A 27,157-nucleotide genomic window follows, 5' to 3' on the forward strand; every position below is an offset into this window, starting at 1 on the left:
TTCCTCGTATTGAACATACCACTCATTGTATGCGAAGCATTTTCGTGTCTTCAACTATACGAGCTCTACCAATACTTTGCTTTCCACTAACTAATTTCTTAGGGAAAACCTTTTTTCCTGATTCACAGTTGGGCATCGTTGACTTGCAGTCGTAGAGGGTGTGTTGTAGAGACTTAAATCGTTCGTTCTTGCAACTGAATCTCAATTCCTACAGATTCTTTGGAACTCTCAACATTAATTTTATTTTTGGGCGCTAAACGAATCACTAAAAGAATATTAAAGCAAATAATAGTAGCAAACATTCAAAATAATACCTTATTATCCATGAGGATAATCGTAAACATTTACTTACTTTTAAAGCGGTACTATATCTGACCAACTTTAGTTAATCTTATACTTTAACATACTATTTATGTATTCTAATATTGATTCGTACCATTCGTTCTGATGTCAGCTCGTGAAATGAATGTTACTCTAATATCGACTAGTGAACTCTTTACAAGTGTTAATACTAACTTGAATATGTGAGATTCTATATTTCTCAGAACTATGACTTAGCGTGTTGGAGCTAGACCACTAGGTAGGTGAACAAGTTCTGAGACAATACAAATATCAACTGTTACTCAAGTTATTTAAATATAATTACATTAAAATAAATATGTTATTATAAATTTCTAAAGCTGTTCAATAGTATAAATTTCTATACTAAAGTTAAAAGCAAATGAATCTAAAGAGATTTCAAGATTCAAATCTAATATGAGTTTTGATAAGAATCAAACGTACTTCACGAACTAACGATTAAATTAGTTATCATTAATATTAAATTATCAGTATTTAAGGATTACCTGATTCAAAAACCACAAACTGATATTGTTCGCTTTGAGAAATGAACGTACCTTTACTGGGTGTCTAACATATAAGTACAACTCCTTTACAATAGATCTTACTTAACTGAAATATGAATGTCAATCTGTTACTCGATGACAATTGGGTCCAAGTAGTTCGGGATCGCTCCAGGATTGACAAAGCACCGGAACCGGGGCATCTTACACCATGGTCTCACAGCAACAGGTCTCACTCCTTCCTTCTCTGGATCTTTTATTAGAACTGTTGATGTCGCCTTCCTTCCCTCTGTTGAGTGTTCTTGTATAACAACCTCTAGATTCTCACAGACGGAACTTCAATCTTCTTAACTAGTGCATTCGACGAAATGTCATCATGATGTTCCGCGTTGTTTAAATAACTTATTTTACAAAATATGAAGTTTATTTGCCGTCACTTTATAAATTTTACTCAACTTTGAAAGCTTAATGAATGTCTAATGTACTTCTCATAGAATTACTTCCTATTCTGACAAAGAATCGAAACCCAATAGAATGTTTCAAACGAAAAAACTTCTGAATTAGTAACTATTTACAGCACAACAGTCTTTATAAATATTTTTTTTTAATTTCCAATATCAATTTATTATCTATTTACTTTACCAAATATAGATATATTTTCAGATATTAAACTCTCGAAGATAATAAATAAACCTAATCAAATCATGACATTAAAAAGCAAAGACAAAATTAAAACATTAACTTGTTTATAGATGACAGTTCTCTGGGCGCACAAGTGCTACTCACTATAGTGTCAAAATAACTGCTTTACAATCATGAACACGGTGCATAAGTATGAAATCTTACATTCAAACATGCTACCCAATGACTCGGCGAAATATCCGTATTCCTACCCAGCAGATATGAAGGATTAAAATTAAACTGAAAATTAAAATGAGCGAGATATTTTCCTGACTAGGCAGAAAAGTATAGTTCACATCTCAAACCTGCCATGGACTATGAGGTAAGATGTTAGGGAGTTTATTTGTGTAGCTGTACCGTGATAATATTTAAAATAAAAATTAAAACGACAGTCATTAAACTTTCCCTTCTACCAGAGCAACATTTACGTGATTCTCAACACTGGAGGTAAAAGAAACTTCAACTATTCTAGCACCACAGACTCCTCTAGATGATTGACGACCATCAGGGTAGAAGAAACTGCAACTCTCGTACCACCAGAGGCTCCTCTGGGTGATTGTAAACACTAGTGGTAGAAGAAACTGCAGCTCTCGTAGCACCAGAGGCTCCTCTGGGTGATTGTAAACACTGGTGGTACAAGAAACTGCAGCTCTCGTAGCACCAGAGGCTCCTCTGGGTGATTGTAAACACTGGTGGTAGAAGAAACTGCAGCTATTGTAGCACCAGAGTCTCCTCTGGGTGATTGTAAACACTGGTGGTAGAAGAAACTGCAGCTCTCGTAGCACCAGAGGCTCAACTGGGTGTTTGTAAACACTGGTGGAAGAAGAAACTCCAGCTATTGAAGCACTAGAGGCTCCTCTGGGTGATTGTAAACACTGGTGGTACAAGAAACTGCAGCTCTTGTAGCACCAGAGGCTCCTAGGTTATTGTAAACACTGGTGGTAGAAGAAACATCAACTATTGTAGCATCAGAGACTGCTCTGGGTGTTCGTAAACACTGGTGGTAAAAGAAACTGCAGCTCTAGTAGCATAAGAGGCTCCTCTAGGTGATTGTAAACACTGGTGGTAGAAGAAACCGCAGCTCTCGTAGCACCAGAGGCTCCTGGGTTATTGTAAACACTGGTGGTACAAGAAACTGCAGCTCTCGTTGCACCTGAGGCTCCTCTGGGTGATTGTAAACACTGGTGATAGAAGAAACCGCAGCTCTTGTAGCACCAGAGGCTCCTGGGTTATTGTAAACACTGGTGGTACAAGAAACTGCAGCTCTCGTTGCACCAGAGGCTCCTCTGGGTGATTGTAAACACTGGTGGTAGAAGAAACCGCAGCTGTCGTAGCACCAGAGGATCCTCTGGGTGATTGTAAACACTGGTGGTACAAGAAACTGCAGCTCTTGTAGCACCAGAGGCTCCTGGGTTATTGTAAACACTGGTGGTAGAAGAAACTGCAGCTCTCGTTGCACCAGAGGCTCCTCTGGGTGATTGTAAACACTGGTGGTAAAAGAAACCGCAGCTCTTGTAGCACCAGAGGCTCCTCTAGGTGATTGTAAACACTGGTGGTACAAGAAACCGCAGCTCTTGTAGCAATAGAGGCTCCTTTGGGTGATTGTATACAGTGGTGATACAAGAAACCTCAGCACTCGTAGCACCAGAGGCTCTTCTGGGTTATTGTTAACACTGGTGGTACAAGAAACCGCAGCTCTTGTAGCACCTGAGGCTCCTCTGGGTGATTGTAAACACTGGTGGTTTAAGAAACTGCAGCTCTTGTAGCACCAGAGGCTCCTGGGTTATTGTAAACACTGGTGGTAGAAGAAACTGCAGCTATCGTTGCACCTGAGGCTCCTCTGGGTGATTGTAAACACTGGTGGTAGAAGAAACCGCAGCTCTCGTAGCACCAGAGGCTTCTCTGGGTGATTATAAACACTGGTGGTAGAAGAAACTGCAGCTATTGTAGCACCAGAGTCTCCTCTGGGTGATTTTAAACACTGGTGGTAGAGAAATCGCAACTCTCGTTGCACCTGAGGCTCCTCTGGGTGTTTGTAAACACTGTTGGTAGAAGAAACCGCAGCTCTCGTAGCACCAGAGGCTCTTCTGGGTGATTTTAAACACTGGTGGTAGAAGAAACTGCAGCTCTAGTAGCACCAGAGACTCATGGGTTATTTGAAACACTGGTGGTACAAGAAACTGCAGCTCTCGTAGCACCAGAGGCTCCTGGGTTTTTGTAAACACTGGTGGTACAAGAAACCGTAGCTCTCGTTGCACCAGAGGCTCCTCTGGGTGATTGTAAACACTGTTGGTAGAAGAAACCACAGCTCTCGTAGCACCAGAGGCTCCTCTGGGTGATTTAAAACACTGGTGGTAGAAGAAACTGCAGCTCTCGTTACACCTGATGCTCCTCTGGGTGATTGTAAACACTATTGGTATCAGAAACCGCAGCTCTCGTAGCACCAGAGGCTCCTCTGGGTGATTTTAAACACTGGTGGTAAAAGAAACTGCAGCTCTCGTAGCACCAGAGGCTCCTCTGGGTGATTGTAAACACTGGTGGTAGAAGAAACTGCAGCTATTGTAGCACCAGAGGCTCCTCTGGGTGATTGTAAACACTGGTGGTACAAGAAACTGCAGCTCTTGTAGCACCAGAGTCTCCTGGGTTATTGTAAACACTGGTGGTAGAAGAAACAGCAACTATTGTAGCACCAGAGGCTGCTCTGGGTGATTGTAAACACTGGTGGTAAAAGAAACTGCAGCTCTCGTAGCACCAGAGGCTCCTCTGGGTGATTGTAAACACCGGTGGTAGAAGAAACTGCAGCTCTAGTAGCACCAGAGGCTCCTCTGGGTGATTGTAAACACTGGTGGTACAAGAAACTGCAGCTCTCGTAGCACCAGAGGCTCCTGGGTTAATGTAAACACTGGTGATACAAGAAACTGCAACTCTCGTTGCACCTGAGGCACCTCTGGGTGATTGTAAACACTGGTGGTAGAAGAAACCGCAGCTCTCGTAGCACCAGAGGCTCCTCTGGGTGATTGTAAACACTGGTGGTACAAGAAACGCAGCTCGTGTAGCACCAGAGGCTCCTGGGTTATTGTAAACACTGGTGGTAGAAGAAACTGCAGCTCTCGTTGCACCTGAGCCTCCTCTGGGTGATTGTAAACACTGGTGGTAAAAGAAACTGCAGCTCTTGTAGCACCAGAGGCTCCTGGGTTATTGTAAACACTGGTGGTAGAAGAAACTGCAGCTCTTGTTGCACCAGAGGCTCCTCGGGGTGATTGTAAACACTGGTGGAAAAAGAAACTGCTGCTCTAGTAGCACCAGAGTCTCCTGGGTTATTGTAAACACTGGTGGTAGAAGAAACTGCATCTCTTGTTGCACCAGAGGCTCCTCTGGGTGATTGTAAACACTGGTGGTAGAAGAAACTGCAGCTCTTGTAGCACCAGAGGCTCCTGGGTTATTGTAATCACTGGTGGTACAAGAAACTGCAGCTCTTGTAGCACCAGAGTCTCCTGGGTTATTGTAAACACTGGTGGTAGAAGAAACTGCATCTCTTGTTGCACCAGAGGCTCCTCTGGGTGATTGTAAACACTGGTGGTAGAAGAAACTGCAGCTCTTGTAGCACCAGAGGCTCCTGGGTTATTGTAATCACTGGTGGTACAAGAAACTGCAGCTCTTATTGCTCCAGAGGCTCCTCTGGGTGATTGTAAACACTGGTGATAGAAGAAACCGCAGCTCTCGTAGCACCAGAGTCTCCTCTGGGTGATTGTTAACACTGGTGGTACAAGAAACTGCAGCTCTTGTAGCACCAGAGGCTCCTGGGTTGTTGTAAACACGGGTGGTACAAGAAACTGCAGCTCTAGTTGCACCTGAGGCTCCTCTGGGTGATTGTAAACACTGGTGGTAGAAGATACCGCAGCTCTCGTGGCACCAGAGGCTCCTCTGGGTGATTGTAAACACTGGTGGTACAAGAAACTGCAGCTCTTGTAGCACCAGAGGCTCCTGGGTTATTGTAAACACTGGTGGTAGAAGAAACTGCAGCTCTCGTTGCACCTGAGGCTCCTCTGGGTGATTGTAAACACTGGTGGTACAAGAAACTGCAGCTCTTGTAGCACCAGAGGCTCCTGGGTTATTGTAAACTTTGGTTGTAGAAATAACTGCAGCTCTTGTTGCACCAGAGGCTCCTCTGGGTGATTGTAAACACTGGTGGTAAAAAAAACTGCAGCTCTAGTAGCACTAGAGGTTCCTGGGTTATTGTAAACACTGGTCGTAGAAGAAACTGCAGCTCTTGTTGCACCAGAAGCTGCTCTGGGTGATTGTAAACTATGGTGGTAGATAAAACCGCAGCTCTTGTAGCACCAGAGGCTCCTGGGTTATTGTAAACACAGGTGGTACAAGAAACTGCAGCTCTTGTTGCACCAGAGGCTCCTCTGGGTGATTGTAAACACTGGTGGTCGAAGAAACTGCAGCTCTTGTAGCACCAGAGGCTTCTCAGGGTGATTGTAAACACTGGTGGTAGAAGAAACAGCAACTATTGTAGCACCAGAGGCTCCTCTGGGTGATTGTAAACACTGGTGGTAAAAGAAACTGCAGATCTAGTAGCACCAGAAGCTCCTCTGGGTGATTGTAAACACTGGTGGTAGAAGAAACTGCAGAACTTGTTGCACCAGAGGCTCCTCTGGGTGATTGTAAACACTGTTGGTAGAAGAAACCGCAGCTCTCGCAGCACCAGAGGCTCCTCTGGGTGATTGTAAACACTGTTGGTAGAAGAAACCGCAGTTCTTGCAGCAAACGAGGCTCCTCTGGGTGATTGTTAACACTGGTGGTACAAGAAACCGCAGCTCTCGTAGAACCAGAGTGTTCCTCCACGTGACTGTCGACACTGACCAGCGGACAGACTGCAGGATGTCCTCAGCACCGGCTCCACGCGCGCCACCTGTGCGCCTCGACGCGGTGCCGCACTCTCGCACCAGGAGCGGCTCGCAGCTGCGCCAGAGCGGAGTCCAGCAGGTGGCTGCGACCCCCGGGTGGGTCGAGCGCTCTCAGGGAGTTGTGGTTGAACACGCTGAGGCGCGCCGGCGGGACTGAAGCTGTCAGAGCGCGTGGAAGTGCGGCGGGGAGGGAAGTGGCGTGGTGCGCGGACAGCAGGTCGCCTCAGGAGCGTGCCCTCGTCGACAGGATAACCTCTTCCACGTCCATAGGCACTACGTAACTGCGGGACCACCTCGGTGCGTTGGCAGCCACCCCGGCAGGCGCAGTGGCACCGGGGTCAGTGGTAGCGGTCCAGCACTGTCCTCACGTTGCGGAGTGCCGAGTACACGTACACGGGGAACGAGACGACGATCGTCAGCCGCTGGCCGAACGACCTCCCACCATTAATACCAAGGCAGATTTGACGTCAGCCAGTATGACGTCATGTATGTAGGCCATCTTGTTTTCGTCTGCTGGAGGGCGATGCGTTTGTATCGTTTTTGTCTGATAGAGTGCGCTGCTGTCTTATTAGTTTCATTTATGCCCACTAGAGTGCAGGAATCATTTATTACCAGGACTCCCCACCATTTTAAAATGGAAAAATCTGTAATTTTTAGCTAGGAATTCGGAAAATAATTTAAAAAATTATTTATTAAATAAGTGGTTTTTACCCAGAATAAATTCATTTGCACTAGTCAAGGAGCGAATTAAGCTAGGTATGCGATCGAGTTAATCAATATTTTGACAACTGAAAACTAATTATTCTTTCAAGACAATCCAAGCTAAATATTTCTGTCTATCTGGTTTAACATACACATGATATGTAAGTATGGTTATCAATCGGAAAAATAAAATATAATGAAAATTTAATTTTTTACTAGGGTCAAAATCATGGTTGTATGGACCATATATGATCACGAAGAGTAGAAATAGCTTCTTAGTAACGTACTTCCAAAATTGGCTTACTGGATTCGTTCTCTTGAGTACTAAATCTCCACAGTTAAAACTCATCTTGCTGGAATCTTTCTGGTATTTTCTCCGAAGATCCGCCGTGGATGTCAACTTGGCTGCGACCAACTCTTCAGTTTCCTTCTGTATCTCGACTAATTCTTTATCTTCTGCGGCCAGAGCTTCATCGTGATGTCTCGGTAGTAACGATGACGGTATTATCAATGATCTTTTTCCTGTTAACGCTTCATATGGAGTAACACTGGTAGAACTGTGTACAGTATTATTCAAAATGCATTCAATGAACGTTAATTTACTCATCCAGTTCTGCTGTGTATCGTGGCAGAATGTCCGCAACATATTACCAAGTGTGCGCATTTGTCTCTCCACAGGATTACTCTGCGGGTGTCTCACCGAAGACGTGGTGGGTACGATTTGCAGTTTTCTGAGTCCTTCTTGCCAAACTTGACTCATGAATTGTGTGGCATGATCTGAAATAATTTTCTCTGGTCGACCCACTTCCGCGATAAACTGTTTAACTTTCTGGAATACTATCTTGCTGGTGGCATTGACTATGGGATACAATTTGGTGTATTTTGTAAATAAATCTACCATCACGAACACATATTTCACCCCGGCTGTTGATCTAGGTAATGGTCCCAATACATCCACTGATACCAACTGCAGTGGTCTCTCCGGAAGGATAGGTTTAAACTCACCTTCGAGATTTTGTTGGGCATGTTTCGCTTTCTGACACAAGTCGCACGATCGAGTAATGGCGGCGACTGACTTGTGTAGATTCGGAGAGTATAGCTGCCTAATCAATGACTGTGTCAGCTTCTTTGAACCAATATGCCCGCAATTCCTATGAACCTCCCAAATAATCGAGTTGATGTTTCGCTTCGGTATTACCGGCTTCCATGGCTCTTCAAATCTGGCTTTTCCCTTGCTATGATTGAACAATACTCCCTCCGACATGCAGTATCTCTCCTCTAACCTAGTTGGAACCTCTGAACCCTTCAATTTATCTATTATGACTTTGCAGAATTCATCTTCCTGTTGCAGTTGAGCTATCTGGTCAAAAACATTCTTGATTGTTGCGTTATCTTTAAGTTGTTGTGTCACAAGATTAGCTACCAAAAATTCCTTGGAGTTCTTCCTCGGTGTCAATTCATCATTCAATACATCGGGTATTCGACTTAGGTAATCGGCGACTACATTCTCTTTCCCTTTAATGTGGCATATTTCCAAGTCAAACTCTTGCATCAGCAAGCACCATCGTGTCAGCCTGCTACCAAAAATTTTGCCTGCTTTTAGACACATCAGGGCTTGATGGTCAGTCATTAGCTTTATATGTTCTCCCAGAAGCAGGTCTCGAAACTTCTGCAGAGCCCATATTATTGCTAGTGTCTCTTTCTCCGTGACCGTGTAATTTCGCTCTGCCGAATTCAATGTTCTACTCGCCATCGCTACGGTACGTTCTACTCCCTCATCGTCCATTTGCGCGAGCTTCGCCCCTAAGGCATAATCAGATGCGTCTGTGTATAGTAGAAATTCCCGACCTAACATGGGATGATAGATGACTCGTTCTTCGAGAAAGACCTTCTTGAGTTCTTCAAAAGCTTCCCGCTGTTCTGCTTCCCATTTCCACAGCTTGTCCTTCTTGAGTAGATCAAACAATGGGACTGCGATCTTGGCTATCTTGTCGCTGTAATTTCGGTAAAACCCGATAACTCCCAGGAATGTACGTAGTTGTTTAACATTCTTTGGTGTAGGGAAGTTGGAAATACTGTTCAATTTTTCAGGATCGGTATGAATTCCGGTCGGTGTCAGAATATGCCCTAGAAATGGTAACTCTTGTCGGCAAAATACGGATTTTCGCAGTTTCACCGTCATTCCTGCGTCACGTAGTTTCGTTAGGACAATGCCGATATGCTCCAGGTGTTCTTCGAATGATGACGATGTAATCAAAATGTCGTCGACATATGCTCGCGCGAATCCTTTGCACTCAGATCCTAGCGTTTCGTCCAGACAACGAGTAAACTCAGCTACCGCATTACATAAGCCGAACGGCATGACTTGGAACACATACTGCGAGTTCTTGAATAGGAATGATGTGTACTGTCTAGATCTTTCTTCTAAGGGTATTTGCCAGTACCCTGCCGACAAATCAAGTGTGGTTAGAAACTTGACACCCTGATATAATCGCAGAATATCATTCGTTGGTCTCGGACTTTCCCGATCTCGAACAGTAATTTTGTTGATCTCCCTCGCGTCAAGGCATAAACGTACTGTTCCGTCTTTCTTTCGCACACAGAGTATCGCATTCGTGAATGGGCTAGGCGCTCGCTTTATTACATTCCATTCCAACATTAAGTCTAGATATTCTTCAGCCTCTTTCAAATATTTCGCCGGGATGGGATACGACTTTTTATGGAATGGTTCACCGGGTATGACCTGAATACTAGCTGTATATAATTTGTTTAACCCAGGTTTTTCGGAAAATATATTTTGAAAATTTCTTAAGACATGAAGAAGATTATTTCTACCGGTTTCATTTACCATGGTAATTCCCTTTACAGCTTCTATTAAATCAGCTCCGGTCGCCATCAAATTTATGTCACTATTAATACACGAAGTTTCCTTATGAATGATTGCAATGCATTTTTCCGAAACTTCCCAATTTTCAGTAGTTTTCGTATTTTCTGTGTCATCCATAGCAGTTACCATCCAACCTGCAAAATTCAAAATTATTTTATGGCTAGTTAGAAAGTCTACACCGAAAATTACTGGTTTAGCCAATCCTTTTACGATTAATACATTAATGTACTTGGTGCTACCTAAACCTTCTACTTCCAATAAGGTCTGACGATTAATGATGGGACTAGCCCTTGATGTAACCCCTAGAATCTTTAAACTCGGTACTGGCATTCTCGGTAATGATATTCCGGTGCTCTCTATCATGGCTACGCAGTCTTCGCTGATGCAGGATATCTCTGCGCCGCTGTCTAATAGTACAGGCACTTTAACTCCGTTTAAAGTTAACGATATCTCCGGACATAGTGCTTGTTTCGCTTGAACTTCGGTTTCTGTGGGCTCGCTGAGTAAAAATTCGCGCTCGTTTTCTTTGAACATAATGGTGTGTATGCTTCGACAATTATTCTTGTCATTTGCGTCGGGATCCAATTTTATACTAGCCCCGTCTAACTTACAATTAGGGACTGACGTGCGGAGCGGGTTTTCGCCATCCCTAATTAGTTTACCGCACTGTCCTTAAATCCTCTAATTTGCTCTTGTGACAAATTAGCAAATCCATTATTTGCATTCGGTGAAATCAAAAATGTGTTATTACCTCCTTGGTTTGTATCTGAGCTTCTGCTAGATTGCATGCGCGGCCATTCCGTGTTGCTTTGCTCGTGACTTGGCGCTATAGAATATGAATTTCTTTCTCCTTGTCGCGCGTCGTGAATGGTGGTGCTAAAGCTGTTCCCTTTTTCAGACGGTACAAACGTTTGTGCATTTATGCTGTACTGACCTCCGGAATGATTATTGTAATTTGCCGATCGTTCTTTCGTTGTTCGATTTTCGCCTGAATTCTCTCTGAAATTAACTGTCCCCTCCTGACGTTTATTCTCCCACTGTGATTCATTTTCGCGTCTGTCTTGTCGCTTCTCGTTTCTACGACGATAGTACTGTGGTTTATAAAATCCGTTACCATATCGCTGACCTCGATATCTATTGTGATACCAATTACTTCCGCAGTTTTCAACGTTCAGTGTGTGAATTTGAGGTTGTTTGTGTCCGCTGTTCTGCCCTTCATTTCGGTTGCGCCAGTTATTGTATAACGGTGTCTGTTGGTTCGTGTTCTTGCGCTCGTTAGTTTCTTTGTGCGTTACCGTTTTATCGAGCTTAACGAGTCGTTCATACGTTAACAGTTGTTCCTTGAAATCTACAATATTACTGTATTGCCGTCCACTAAGTTGTAATTGATAATTGAGTGGTAATTGCGAAATTATCATGGCAATAAACTCTTCGTCTTCCATACGGCAATCAAGATAACGAGTTCTCTCGTACATATCGCTGATATGCGCCTCTAAATTTTGAAATTTACGATTTTCGAATTTTTCAGAATGCAACTGTATTCGCAAATTGCTTTGGATACGAGTATTCCAAAATTGGGATATGAAAGCTTTCTGAAACGATTCGTATGCGTGTACCGAATCTTTAGCCAACTCCCACCAATAATATGCCGTGTTTTTCAAGCAGTGGCTAACGCATTTCAATTTTTCTGCGTCTGTTAACTTAAATGTGTGGCAATATTCTCCAAACTGATTTAAGAATCTTCGAGGGTTTTCATTACTTTTCCCTGAATATGTTGGAACGTCATCCAACCATTTCTTAGAAGGGTGGTGTAGTGTAAGTACCGGATCTGCTGACATAATTGCAGTACTAATATTCGCGGGATTTCGCTCGGCTTCTATCGTTATCGATTTGTTTACCGGCGTGTCTTCCTTGTCGGTATTACATTCGCTAGTGTGGTGAGTCGTTAGTTGGGGCGAGAATGTTGCGATGTGTCTGGATTCTCTTTCTATTTCCCCTATTTTCGCCTCTACCATATCTAACCTTCCTGTTAGACGCTCGCTTAAGTGTACTACTTTATCGTCAGTGCGTTTACTGAATATTTCTACACCTTCAATACGAGTGTGTACACTGGAAAACTTCTGTTGCATCTCGTGCTGTGTTTCAGTTAAGTCATGCCTGATTTCTGCTGTTTCATCTGCAATCCTGCCTAAAGTGTTATTTAAGACTTGCACTAAATTGTCTAGTCTTTCGGCGTTTTCTCGCTCCTTTTGTTCCCTTTCTAACTTCTCCTCCTGTTCTATACGCTCCCGTTCTTGTTTCTCCCGTTCCCGTTCTAGTTTCTCCTCCTGTTCTTTACGCTCCCGTTCTTGTTTCTCCCGTTCCCGTTCTAGTTTCTCCTCCTGTTCTTTACGCTCCCGTTCTAGTTTCTCCTCCTGTTCTTTACGCTCCCGTTCTAATTTCTCCTTATTCATGAACTGGAACAGTGCATCTAGGGTAACAGTTGGTGTCGGCGGCGAATGACCCAACTCCATTTCCTGCTGTGACTCCATACCAGTAGTCTCGATGTGCTGTTCTGGTACTACTTCTCTAGGTTCTCGTTCAGGACTAGAGTCAGAAGTGTCATTGCTACCTCTCAAAAAATATGACTTCCTACCTGTGTCTGTCATCTTGACAAAATAAAATTACTGTCTGTATTTTTCAAAGTGTCTTGAGTTGTTCAAAAAAAGATCATAAAATAGTCCCTAACGTTGGCCCCACGTTGGGCGCCAAAAATTCTGAAGTGTTTTCAGAATTTTCCCTTTTCTTCTGTTATTTTTCAGACAGCTCCAAGGATGAGCGACCAAAATTTCAAAAGGGTGTGCCACCGTTGGGTGATCAAAAATTCTATAAGTATTTTCAGAATTACTCTATGGAGTATATTTCCTAAAATGCCAATATCTATAATGTAAAATGTGGTCTAGTTGGGCGCCGTGAAAACTCTATAAAGTACTAGTGCTGTGATTGTGTATGTAGCACAACTACTAACCTCTACAGAATATTAACTAAAATATGTCTTGTTATGTTGATAGTGAAAATAAATTATTCTCAAGTTGTATGTACTGGTGTAGTTTGACTCAGTGTGAATACCAAACAATAAAATGTCGTATAATTCCTTAGCAGTATGTCTCCTTCTCTTTGGTGTAAGTATTCTGACCTTAAAATCAACAAATATAAGTAGTATGTTTAAAAGCATTAACTTCTCTATGACTGCTGATATCAGTGTAATAATAACTAATTATTCTTTCAAGACAATCCAAGCTAAATATTTCTGTCTATCTGGTTTAACATACACATGATATGTAAGTATGGTTATCAATCGGAAAAAATAAAATATACTGAAAATTTAACTTTTTACTAGGGTCAAAATCATGGTTGTATGGGTGACAATACTCTTTTGCAACATATCCAACTGTAACATGAAAAGTGACAGAGTCAATGATTAGCAAGCAACATACAAATACCTTTGAGACAATTATTCATGTTTAAATAGGTTTTTCATTAAACAAAATTTCAATATCCGTTATACTTAAATGTCTTTCAGAACTAATTACGTTTTACGGAATTGTATCACTGAATAATAGTTTGGTTATCAGTGAATATTTTAAATATTATTGAAACACATTTTAACTGGCAAATTAGTCTTTTCTTTGTTTTTACTAGCTCAGTCTCTTTCGGTAGATCAAACTGTCTCAAGACTTCTGGACCTGGGGCTATTCTTTAAACATTCAAGACAATTAATGACTTTAACAGATTTTAACTTTGATATCGTACATATTACTGATCAATGTCAGTTAACCAGGTCCAGTATGTACAAGCTACAAGTCTTTAAGTCGTTAAGTCGTATTAAGTTGGTTTTGCAAGTTTCAAATTAGGTCTTGATCGTAAACATCATGGTTTAAGATATCTTGCCATTAGAATAGGACAGGTAACTTCTCGCTGTTCTTGTTAATTCGGGGATGGGGCAAACAAACCTCGTCGCGTCGTTACAATACCAAGAGGCTGTGGAAAACCTCTCCGAACCCCTGTCTCTCCTCCGATGTTGCTGGTTAGATCTCACTCTCCTCCGATGTCGCTGGTTGGGTCTCCGTCTCGATGCACCTCCTCTCGTGCTGCTGGTACTCCAGCAGGACTGGCGTCGGTCACCTGGAGTCGTCTAGAAGGATGATGTCCTCCGGTACACCGTCTACGATGCCGTCTACCGCTGTCGAACTCCTTCCATCTCGAAGATTGATAGTCCTTTTCTTCTTTTCTTCTTAATTCGTCGTTGATCCAGTTCTATTTATGCTGTTAGTCAAAACTTATCGTCGTCGTCGATTCTTTAGTAGAGCTTCGAACATCGGTAACTACCTCTTCTTCATTGTGTAGTTCCGGTATTTATTATAAAATCATCAATTTCACGTAGATTCTAGCTATTCAGTCGTCGTACCAATGTTTTACGTGATATTCTTACATTCATTTATGACTAAATCACGGAGCTCTTTCTCTCTAATCCTTCTCCCATGATAGTAGAACAGAAACTCCCGTTCCAATTTGTTTCAAACAGTCAAAGCTTTCTCTATTGAACACTCTCCGAAATCACACTGGAAATACTAAATTCTTTAAATAAAATATATGCGCAGTCGAGCGTCCAATCACATATACTCTTTCCTCAGTAATGACCCAAAAACAATATTAAAAGGTGTAAGCTCATTTCCTATTCGTCGCCGTTTAACAAATGTTTGCAAAGACATTTCATAAAATTATTACTTAGATAAAACATGAAAATACTTAAAGAGTAAAACCAAATTGACCTGACCATAGAGATACAATACTGGTAAATATAATTCATAACAGGACTAAGACAAAGTCATAGAGGTAAGAAGTAAAATAATAAACATAAAATTCATTTCTATTGAGGGCTTCTCAAATACCTCTATAGTGTGTATGCTAACTGCTTATCTGTCCTGTTGTTTCATGCGATATTTATGTTTTTTAGTTATTGTTTCCCGGACCTTAGACTAATATATAATCTATTTTTTTAAACGTTGACCTGTCTGGTATAAAACGACGACAGGAATCGATCGAATCAATAATTATTTTAAAAGGCGATTTTTTGATGATTTTTGTAATTTTTCCCGAATTTATAGCTTAAAATGAAATATTTTCAAAATGGGGGCCAAATATCAAGATGGCGGGCGCCCTGGCAATAAATAACTATTGCGTTATAACGGCCAAAAAGGAAACTTATATGGTAACAGAGCCCTCTAGCAGACGAAAAGTAATGGCTGCCTTTAGCAGACGAAAACAAGATGGCCGCCATGACATCATACTGGCTTTTATAATATCTGCCTTGGAATTCGTGGTGGAACGCCAGTCTGCCGGTGGCTTCTGTGGAGGAAGGATCGCACACAATTATTAATCATATGACCTCGCTGATTTCGAAACGAGGACTCCGTGGTGTAAGTGGTTTGTTTTATGAAATTTGATTAAGAATTTTTTTAAATAAAAATGTAAAATATTTACGGATTTTCAAGATGGCGGTCGTAACTTATCGCTAGTCCTCTCGGCCACAGCCCTTAGAAGGCAAGTGGTAGTAAATGTTTCTGTCGTCTCGGGGCACACCTAGCCCCAATTACCGCCTGTCCTCAGTAGCCCCGAGGTGGTGGATCCTCCCCGCTATAGCCCGCAGGACGCGAGTGGTAGTAAACATAACTGAGCCCCAATTACCGCCAGTCCTCGGTAGTTAAGAGGTAGCCGTTCCTTCCCGACACTGTCCGCGGGGCGCGAGTGGTAGGATGGGTACTCTCCTCTAGTGGCCCAGTCAGTAGCTTAGAGGTTGCGAGTCCTTACGGACACAGCCAGCAGGACGCCAGAGGTAGGAAACGGTACAGACCTGCTGTTGATCACTGAAGCCCACTCACTTCTATTCCTCTGTAGAGAAAGAATAGCAGGTCCTCCCGGGCACAAACAGCGGGATTCGAATGGTAGAAAATAGCAATATCCTCTAGTTTGCTCATTGAACCCTATACCCATCATTTGTCAGTAGCCCACAAGAAGTGGGTCTACCCACCATCATCTCGCAGGATGAGAGTGGTAGCAAAATGGACTATCATATAGTGGCTTGCTTAGCCCCATTAATACATCAGTCCTTAGTAGCCCAGAGGTTATAGGGCTTCCTTGCTACATCCCACAGGACGGAGCGTGGTAGGAAACAGTACCGTACTCTAGTGGCACACTGGTTCTTACTACCGCAGTCCTCTGAAGACCACAGCTAAAGTGACATCCCGGTCACACCCCCTGGGATTATAGTGGTAAGAAACGGTACTGTCATCTAGTGGCTCACTGAGTCCCACTTACCGCCAGACTACAGTAGCCCAGAGGTAGTGGTTCAACCTGGTCACAGCATTTCTCACACCGCGAGAGGCGACAGCCAACTCAGTGAAGTACAAAACTGTACTGCAAATGTTTTTTTTTTTTTTGCTTGCCATTTACACACCAATTGGTTGTCTGTAAAGTCGGTTTACGGACGATAGTTTAACATGACAACGTCATAACAAAACATTAATGAAATGATTGCATACTTTATGAATAAAATTGAATCATTTTAATTTTAATAAAATAAAAAAAATACTTGAGATTATACTAGTAATCAGATTTTTAAAATGCAAGAATAATTAACCTTTATTACCGAAATTGTTGTTGTAATAAGCAATGAAAACCACATTATCTTTTCACTTCACTTTAAAAAACAGTGGAGTGGAAGAGAGATAGATGCGGCGCAAGCGTACAATGAGCGTAACGGGACACAGTGTAACGGAACAATGTGCGTAACGGGACACTTTATCGTGCGTGCAGCCGGCGTTCATCGATTTATTATATGTTGTCACGTCAAAAAAGAATAGCAGAGTATAACTTTTTATCAATTGAATTATTTATATTTTAAGCAGAAATAAGGGATGTTAGGACAGTCAAATTTAATAGTTAAACGTGTTTTAAGTTAGATGTGATAACTTTCATATTATAAAATATAAAATAGACTTACGTATATTTTCTTAGGTTATTACTCTACGGTTGTACACGATAGATGTTCGCGTTGATTGGCGTGCGTACTAGTCCTTACATGCTAGGGAAACCTTCTTTTCACAGACGAGAGAGCCAAACGCCCGATCGTGCATCTTCGGTTTTTTTTTATTGTAAATAAATATGGCGGTGTTGATAAAAGGATACAAATGGTCAATCAGGTTAGGTTAGCTACATTATAAATACTTTAAAACATTGTGGACGGTTGATTTGGTTAGGATAGCTACATCGAAGATACGGAAACAAAGCACGAACCGCGGGGAACTGCGGGCGACATGGAGCAGGGAGGCCGGCCGGCCAAGGAGGTCGCAGCGCTCCGGCGGCGCTTGTGCGCTGGCGGCCACACAAACAGTGCGAGCGGAGGACCGACTGTCCACGACACACGGCAAGATGCTGGCGGCTCGCATGACCAAGAATGAGGACCAGCTGCAGCTGTGTCTGGCTCTGCGGCCGCCGGCAGAGGGCGACGACAGCGGCGAGCCCCGCGAGAAGAAGATCGCCGTCCTCACCAGCGGCGGCGACTCTCAAGGTCAGCCTCCGTCCTGCCCTTTGCGCGCTCCCGCAGTTCCGTGTCCCGTGTCGCGACACGCCTGCCTTCAGCTGGGTGTGCTAGAGGGGCTGAGACGGCGACTATGCTGGGTTGGTGGCCCCAGCCGCTGATCTGTGCTAAGAGCGATCCCTCACAGTTCTGTTTACTTTTAAACCTCTGGAATGTTTAATCATTAAGCACTGGAAAAATTCGTGGGTTTCGATGACCTCCAGGATAGACTTATGTACTCGGGAACATTACACCAGCTCATTGGCTACTGGCTCGTGACACCTGTTGACTGGGGATGTTTGCGATTCGATACTTCTTACGTTGAGGGTCATTCATTGGCTCACAGTCCTTCAGGCAAACTGTGTTCCAATCACCGAAGTGGCAATAAGTTACACGCACTTGGATTCTAGCCTATCGCGAAATGAAACCGCGAATTTTTCCTGTCTCTATTAATAAAGTAGAACTGGAATGCTACTCCCACCCTACCCTATTAGGCCGCATATGTGGGAGGGGAAAGCGCGGAATAATCTGCACGCCTGCTTGCCCAGCTCGTGTCTAGCTCACTTAGACGGCTGAGACATAGCAGCCCTCGCAGGCGCTAGACGACTCCACTTCAAGCTTGACACGGCCCTGAACTGCTTGAAGCTCGTCGACTTGTCTTCGGCACGCTTCATTCAATTATTGCAATCTGCTATCTGGTGTATTGTGTGTTCAAGCCCTGTGTTGACCACCGATGCTTGTAAAACACTTTACATTTTTACGTTACATGCGTAGGCGCCTACGTAAACCATTCCGAGATGGTTTATTAGCCACATGCGAAACATTGTTTACCATTTGATGCGGCTCGCGAAAATGTTTGCCTCTAATTATACCTACTTACCCATGTCTTCATTTTCTCTGTAACTAATCGCAAATGTATAGATTTACGCAATGTAGGGTACATATATCAATGGTATATATTTTTGTTCTGTTTGTATGCAACCTTTTTTCGTAAAACTCTTTTCTTTTAGGACATGATTCATAAATATCTAAATTTTGTGTTCCTGCATTGTAAATACAAATTTCCGTGATATAGAGGATATCAAATTTCAAGTAACTTATGTGGAAATATGTGTAGTTTGTGGAAACTTTCCCGTTCTCCTTCTCTTTGTGGTTTGGCATGTGTACTTGCTCACCTGCCACTTGGTTCGGAGACCTGTGGTCCACTGGTCTGAGGGCTGTGCCCGCTGTACAGGCACCAGCTGTACATGCACCAGCTGCACAGGCATCAGCTGTACAGGCACCAGCTGTACAGCTAACCAATACGAGTACAAGCTTCAGTATCGCTCTGATCCTTTGATTCGGACGTCCTCCGTAACTGCTGTATTGCACGAGTGACATTTAGAGCGCAAATTATTCGCAACTGAAAACTACATATATATATAGCTTAATTAAATATTATAAATTAAAATTACTAACAGTTTACTCTCTTGTAAGCCACAATTACAAAATGATTCCATTTGAAGAAAAATTAAACTTTCCGTAGTCAATATAAAATATTTTTTAAAAGATCAAGCATAATTGATTTTGTCTTTCATCCTTAATATCTGTATAATATATACTAGTACCTATTATGTTATAGACAATATTTACTTTTTTTGGTACCTGAATGTTTGTCAACCACGTAATGTATTGTGTTTGAATAGACATTGTACACGGCAACCATAAAACAAACTAAAACAAATTAATGAATATAACATAGTTAGAACAACACTGTAACATAGACGCCATGTCTCCATACACAAAATACAGGCACCAATTACAGGCAGACCTATGCACACTGCTGCCATATATCTGTTGTATCACCGACTTCTATCTTCTAAGCACATACATCGTGACATCATTCTCCCAAACTTGCGTATGACCACTTCCCAAAACACTCCAGTGATCAGGAACGCGATGCTAAAAAATAAATTTTCTACAACACTGAGTTCAAAGGGGCAGAAATAATTTAAAACACGTGAATGTATAACATAAAACCTGTTACTTAAAGTGCCAGTATGCGAGTCTTGCAAAGAAAAAGACCATATTTCTCGTGGCAAACTGCCAACACAGACAGTAGTCATTTAAAACAGCAACCTGCTGCCATTTTCCAGCCACTTGGGCCACAGTTGTACAATGAGCTGCAAGCCACATTATGTGGGTCTGCCGCCTAGACTCTTAAATGTATTCTAGCCGTGTTTGCACCACGAGGCACGCATTGCTGAGCTCGTATGCTGTGGTCGCTCACGTGCCATCTCATGCTGCTCATGCCTTGCGAGTACTGTGGTGCTCAAGCACAGACGCCTGCATGGCGCACATGATCGTCCACCATGCTGGCACGAACTGTGTGCAGGCATGAACTGTGTGCAGGCATTGACTGTGTGCAGGCATGAACTGTGTGCAGGCATGAACTGTGTGTAAGCATGGACTGTGTGCAGGCATGGACTGTGTGCAGGCATGGACTGTGTGCAGGCATGGACTGTGTGCAGGCATGGACTGTGTGCAGGCATGGACTGTGTGCAGGCATGGACTGTGTGTAGGCATGGACTGTGTGCAGGCATGAACTGTGTGCAGGCATGGACTGTGTGCAGGCATGAACTGTGTGCAGGCATGAACTGTGTGTAAGCATGGACTGTGTGCAGGCATGGACTGTGTGCAGGCATTGACTGTGTGCAGGCATGAACTGTGTGCAGGCATGGACTGTGTGCAGGCATTGACTGTGTGCAGGCATGAACTGTGTGCAGGCATGAACTGTGTGTAAGCATGGACTGTGTGCAGGCATGGACTGTGTGCAGGCATGGACTGTGTTTAAGCATGGACTGTGTGCAGGCATGGACTGTGTGCAGGCATGGACTGTGTTTAAGCATGGACTGTGTGCAGGCATGGACTGTGTGCAGGCATGGACTGTGTGCAGGAATGGACTGTGTGCAGGCATGGACTGTGTGCAGGCATGGACTGTGTGCAGGCATTGACTGTGTGCAGGCATGGACTGTGTGCAGGCATGGACTGTGTGCAGGCATGGACTGTGTGCAGGCATGGACTGTGTGCAGGCATGGACTGTGTGCAGGCATGGACTGTGTGCAGGCATGGACTGTGTGCAGGCATGAGCTGTGTGCAGGCATGGACTGTGTGCAGGCATGAACGCAGCACTGCGCGGCATCGTGCGGGTCGCCATCTATGCCGGCTGCTCCGTGTTCTTCGTGAAGGAGGGCTACAAGGGTCTGCTGGAAGGAGGGGAGATGATCATACCGGCCACGTGGAGCAGTGTCTCCGACATCATGCACAAGGTGACTGTCTTCCCTCACACTGCACGCGAACTGCAGTCACCTGGCTAGATGCCTGCATAGCGTGCTGCCAGGGTGTCGAGTCCTGCTCGGCCCAGAGGTGTTGGCCTGTGGTGCGCGAGGAAGGGTGACCGAGGTGAACACACCATTGGCAGGGTCAAGCCCAAAGTAAAAAAGTGATACTGCTGACCAGACTGGGTGGCTATACGGTAGAATTATTTTCGTGTGATTGGCTTTAGTGTAGAAACATCAGATCTGGTGATGCTCTAGTAACAACAGTTTCAGGGAAATTTTTCGTTCCACTCTTCGGCTGAACAGACTATGCCATGCCTCGTGCGAACAAGGTACTCCACCGCAGAGAGACGGTTCACTGCAGTTCTGCCAACTGAGGGAAAGAGGAAGAGCACTACCAGTGCTGCCTAACACTGCGAATTGCAGTTCATTTCAAAATTATCCAAGTCTAGCCTGACAGGTTTTTCTACTATAGTTCGATCACATTTCGCTCCTTAGACAAACATAAAAATGTTGACGGCAAAGAATTCTTTTTTTGTGGACTATTATTTTAACGCATTAATTTACAGACCATACTGTTATTAAATATACCTTCTTGTCTTATATAAAAAGATTATTAATCCTTCAACACTTCAAGAATTTATTTTATTGTTGACTTATAAGAACATTCACCCCGCAAGAGAGAAAGTATGCTTTAATATTTTTAAATTAGGTGTTGGGAGAGTGTCAAAGATATTGTATTTCTTCTGAAACATTCATAAATCACATTCTGAAGTGTCAACATACTCCATTTTTTCCCAATGTGTTGAAAACAATGTTAATTCGATTTAAGCTCTCTTCATAGAAATTTTTTATATAATTTATGATTAAGTGGAAAAGCTACTTCTGGATCACTACGCCCTTTTCTCTCGAGCAATCTTGTGGGCATTTCATAACGGTTTATCAGGTTTGCCATCATACTTGTTTACAAAATCTTTGCTCTCATACCTACTACAACTTCTATATGCAATTAGTACCTAAAAATGCTTTTCTGGTAGAGGATGTTGAACCTACTGAAGTTGTTTCAAAGATAGTTCTGCTGGTGGGTGTGGCTACCGTCACTGGAGTGAGCCTCCTGCAGTTCGCTGCTGGTTCGGTCCGAGGTGGAGCAGCGAACTACGAGGAATCATGAAAGACAATGCCAGAGAATGAAAGTTAGTTGTCCGGCAAACCTCTGTGTTTGGAAAGTGCATGAGCTGTGACACCGTGTGGCATAGCAATGAGTCCACAGCCAGTTACCATAGAAGGGTTGCTCTCAGGAAGTTGTACCTTGCGTCCCCTTATAGCAAACTAATGACTGATGTTGATGGCGATGTCAACTGCTGCTAATGCCAATCTCCAAGCACACACAGGACCAATTATATTCATGAGCGTCTTTAGAGACGACTCACCAAGACTTCTTCACAGAGATGAGTGACAAACTGCCTGATCAGCCCTGGCTTTGAGCCCCTTCACAACTACCAACTACTGCTAAAGAACAATTATAACATTTGAACAAAAACATTTCAAAGCGATTGTCTTCTGGAAAATAAAATACTAACGCCCCAAATGCAGTTCAAGCAGATTGTTGAGCAGAAGGCTGGCAGTGCATGTGGCGGTATTGTTGTTTGGTTGACGCAGGGTGGCACTGTGATCGGCTCGACGCGCAACGAGGAGTTCAAGGAGCGCGAGGGCCGCGTGCAGGCGGTGTGTAACCTGGTGCAAGCCGGCATCAACTACCTGGTCGTGGTTGGCGGAGACGGCTCGCTGACGGGCGCCCTGCTCCTGCATGACGAGTGGCCGCAGATGCTGCAGGAGCTCATGGGCACAGGTGATCTCCCCAGTGCCAGCGACGGCAGTGGTGTCTGGCGCCTGAGACCGTGACACTGACAGATGTTTGGCTGAGTAAACAGATTAACAACAAGAGTTAACCTCGTCGTGCACCTTCGACCGTCCTCGGGATTGCTCGGCACACCCAATACCCACACAACACGTGGCGTCCATTTAGCAAACGATTTCAGTTTCTTTTTGACATCCTAACGAAATTACTGTAACAGAATGGAAAAAAAAAAAAACAATAAAAATTAATATTTTCTAATTAAACACAAAAATAAATACTTCTTCAAAGAAAATAAACTCACGTAGGCAACAGCTAGCTAAACAAAACGAAGAACGTTACCGGAACCGGTAACAATATGGTAGGTTTTAGCAATTAGCAGGTGCTTTTAGACTCCTTATATAATCATTTATGTTTTGAATGACTTCAAGTTAGTATTTGTTATTTGCTGTAGGGTAGCGATTGCAAAGTAAGGATGTTAAGGCTGATGGCTGAGAGATATATATCTAGGTAACAGATTGACAGGACGACAGCGTGTTATAGATAACATCAAAGGTAGAAGTAGGTAAGTATTTACCGTGGATCAGTGGACTGCAATCCGAGAATGTTGAGGCAGAAGGCTGACAGATAAATATTAATGGAAACATTACAACAACATTTCAGTTGTGCTTCGAGTGGCAGCGTGGTAATTAGTTAGTGCCAATGGACTACAAAACGAATTTGATGTAGGAAACCAGTAGTGACCAGAGAAACAACACAGCGACAGTGTTGTGGACAATTGCAAGGTAGGATTAGTATTTTGCAGGTGACAATGAATTACAAGTAGTGGATGTTGGAACTGATGGCTTGCAGATGCAGTGCTAGATGCGCAGATAGACAACAGATAATTTCTGCATTGGGCGGCAGCATGTTTGTCGGGCTGAGTATTGGCTGATGAAGCACTAGGTACAGAGCGGGGTTGTTGGATGGCAGGCAGGATCACCCAGCGCGAGGCATCCATGTACGGCACCCTGCAACTGGTCGGCTTGGCGGCGTCCATCGACAACGACTTCCACGGCACGGACATGACCATCGGCTGCGACACGGCGCTGCACCGCATCGTGGAGGCCACGGACAGCATCGCGAGCACGGCCAGCTCCCACCAGCGCTGCTTCATCATGGAGGTGATGGGCCGGAACTGCGGGTGAGTCAGACCGGCACGTTCATGCTGGATGAGGATAGTTGAACATTACGGTATCTTTACGAAACGTGTTATTAAAAAATTTCAAAAGCTTTCTGATGGCAGCATTTTGTAAATACAACTAACCCATCTACACTTACAGTTGACATTTGTTTTCAATCAAAATATAATGCAAGGGAGAGTGGGGAAAGGATGAAATATCAAAAAAACATGTTCATTGGTTTTAACAGGTATATTTCTTCATTTTGTGGTCACTTCCTTGGAGTTAAATATAAAATAATTATATACAACACAGATATTGAAATAATTTTATATACTGTCCATTAAATAAAATGTTCCTAGTATCCTCAATAACCCGCATCATATGGCAGTACCAAACAATGTAAATTATATGAAAAGAAAGTAGTATTTAGTATATTTAAAATAAATACAACCTATGTTAGGTTGTATACCACGGTGCGACTTACGGAAAATTTTAATATAGTTTTTCGTTTCATGGTCCTTAGACCCCAAAACAATCGTCAACTTGAAAGTATATATACATTTAAATTTTGTGGACACGATAATTGCCACAATTATTTAAAAATCAATTTTAAACTGATACATTGTGCCACCAACTAGTATGTTTGGCACTATTCAAATTTAAATTTTTGAAATATTCTTTCGCCAGTCATTTTATTTTCTTTCTGCAAGAACTTAAACTTGTACCTTCTCCCATACACTCCAGTTAATCTTTATCAGACCTGCCTCCCCAAGTTTTCCCAGCCCTAGATCTTATTTTGCCTACCATTCAATGACCCAGCAAGGTGATCATTTTGTTCCCACCTTGGCGCATGAACATCGCCTGTAGTTCGTCTCCAAGCCGTGACAAGAACTGCTATGTCCTGCAAGCTATCATGGCAGGCTGTTTGTTAGACCTCGCCTGACGTGAGTCATTTTCACCAACCTCCAGTCACGCCTCCGGGCTCAGTAGAGCCTCGTTTGCACTGGTCACCGCAGTTTTAACCCTCACCAAGTTTTCCTGGGAACTCTGCCCAAAGCTTTGACCGGCCACTAACCCCGACCAGTGTCGGCCTGTCCCAAAGTCACGACACCAGTCCCAAAAAGTACATGCCCATGCACCATAGCAGCAGTATTGCGAATCACTTCCCCTGGTTGTTTGAACGCCCGCTAAATGCCTGCCCTTTGGCGTCTCCCGTAACAACCAGTACCCCGTAGTTGCTTCCCAGGCCACCAGAGTGCTGGCCTAGTTCGCTCCCTAAGCCCCATGCTGCTATTAGTCGCCTCATGTGTGTCGACCTCTACTTAGTTCAGACACACCTCAGTAGGTCGCGCTGACATCGGGCAGTACCACCAACTTCGAGATATCGAAGTCAGTATTTCTCGACATGCCCCTCAGTAATCTTCGGAACCTTTCGGTCCAGAAGCCGAAGTCTCCCCCCTTTCTTTTGTTTAACTTCGCCTTTTAATTACGAGTCGCTGTCGCCCTAACTTTACTGCGCGCCGTGACTCTGGGCTGACCACTCCGTATCTTCGTCATCAGGACGTGTCTCCGTTTTTCTTTTAAGATGTAATCAGCAAGACAAGGGATATGATTCCCACAACTTTAGTGATTAACATTTAGTGAGTCCATGTAGGTTTACCTCGTAGGAGTAGTCATGTTTTATTCATCATAATTAATTAATTTATTTTTTTAATCATGGAAACATCCGCGACAACCGCGAGTCCGCGAGCGCCGCGAATCTGGGGTGATCCTGGAAGCCATCTCCCTGTTTGGTGAGTCTTGACAACTAAATATATGTGTTTCGGATCTGTTCACAGACAGGGTCCCAGAACCGGACAGTCCAAGAACCGTACAGATTCCCAGAACCGGACAGATTCTGTTGTGTTACTAAAGACATCTCTTTATTGTGCTTCCTAGCTTGCCGCCATTACAAGATAACTCCCTCCGCAGGGCATGCAACCCCTGCACTCCATAAGTCTCTTACAGAACATCTCTCCTTTCCTAATATTTACATTATAATGTTTTAGACACAAACAGAACCAAAACTTAAGATAACACCTTACAAGCACTGTCCCTCAGTTACAATAGTGTTCACCAAGCCTCAACTTCAACATCTATACATACATTTGTTTACATATAATCTTTCAACCAATTGGGTTTCTTTATACAGTGTTTGTCTTTCCTGTCTCCCTGCTTCACCTCACCGTGTCCTTGTTTACCAGCACCCATATTGTTATTGCCGGAAAAGCCCTTGAAACCCTCTGATTCTGAATCAGAGTCTTGTGTAACGTGACTTTCCTTCACCACTTCTTCTTGCTGAATGTCTTCGTCTCCAAATGCTTTCTCTTCCTTCTTGTGTGAAGGTATGCAGGCTTTTACATTTTCCATAGGTGCAACACTAGTGATGTCACTGGTGAATGGTTGAGGGACCTTGTTGACATAATCTCCTTCGCTTCCATTCTTGGTCTTATAGAAAGGTGCCGGAATCAGAAACCATCGATTTCGTCTGTATTTACCTTCGTCAGTTTCTATGACATAGGAACGAGGCTGTGGGCCAATTTGCACTATGGTGCCATAACTCCTTAGGTCCGTGACCCAAACCTTGTCTCCCTGCTGAAAATCAAGTAAATGTCTGACTCTGTGTCTCCTGTCATAGTGAGCCGCCTGTTTCTCTTTTGCGAGCATTTCTCTAGCATGTGCCAAACGAGGTTGTACCACCTCCTCCAGCACTGCTGGAAGAACCGGAAGTGTAGATCGCAGTCTACGATTCATCAGCATCTCCGCCGGGCTGAAACCACAATCCAAGGGTGTGGTTCGATATGACAAAAGGCCCAAAGCGATATTCTCATTCTTCTTCAGTAGACTCTTAGCAATCTTCACAGCTGCCTCCACAGAGCCATTGGACTGAGGGTAATGTGGAGAAGATGTAAACACTTGGAACTTGTAGGTGTTTGCAAAGCTTTGAAAGTTTCTTGAAACAAATTGTGTACCATTATCACACCGTACTATTTCCGGTATGCCAAAACGTGCAAAAATTTCTTTTAATCCACTTATTACTGCGACATCTGTCAAACGAGACAATGGAAATATTTCAAAATAACTTGAGTAATAGTCCGTGACAATTAGGTACCATGTGTCACATTTAAACAGATCTACTG

At 43.4% G+C, this 27,157-nt stretch overlaps 1 protein-coding gene across 1 annotated transcript in view; it reads left to right on the plus strand.

The window, feature by feature from the left end:
- Positions 1-17,416: 17,416 nt before the first annotated feature.
- LOC134542640 (ATP-dependent 6-phosphofructokinase-like) overlaps positions 17,417-27,157 on the plus strand; it is an 82,030-nt gene continuing 72,289 nt past the window's right edge. Inside the window, exons 1-4 of the mRNA XM_063387044.1 lie at positions 17,417-17,634; positions 20,800-20,951; positions 22,620-22,809; positions 23,788-23,998. Coding sequence (XP_063243114.1) covers positions 17,496-17,634; positions 20,800-20,951; positions 22,620-22,809; positions 23,788-23,998 — 692 coding nt within the window. The 5' untranslated portion in view covers positions 17,417-17,495. The remainder of the gene's footprint in view (positions 17,635-20,799; positions 20,952-22,619; positions 22,810-23,787; positions 23,999-27,157) is intronic.

Source organism: Bacillus rossius, assembly GCF_032445375.1.
Source record: "Bacillus rossius redtenbacheri isolate Brsri chromosome 9 unlocalized genomic scaffold, Brsri_v3 Brsri_v3_scf9_1, whole genome shotgun sequence".
Taxonomy (NCBI): domain Eukaryota; kingdom Metazoa; phylum Arthropoda; class Insecta; order Phasmatodea; family Bacillidae; genus Bacillus; species Bacillus rossius.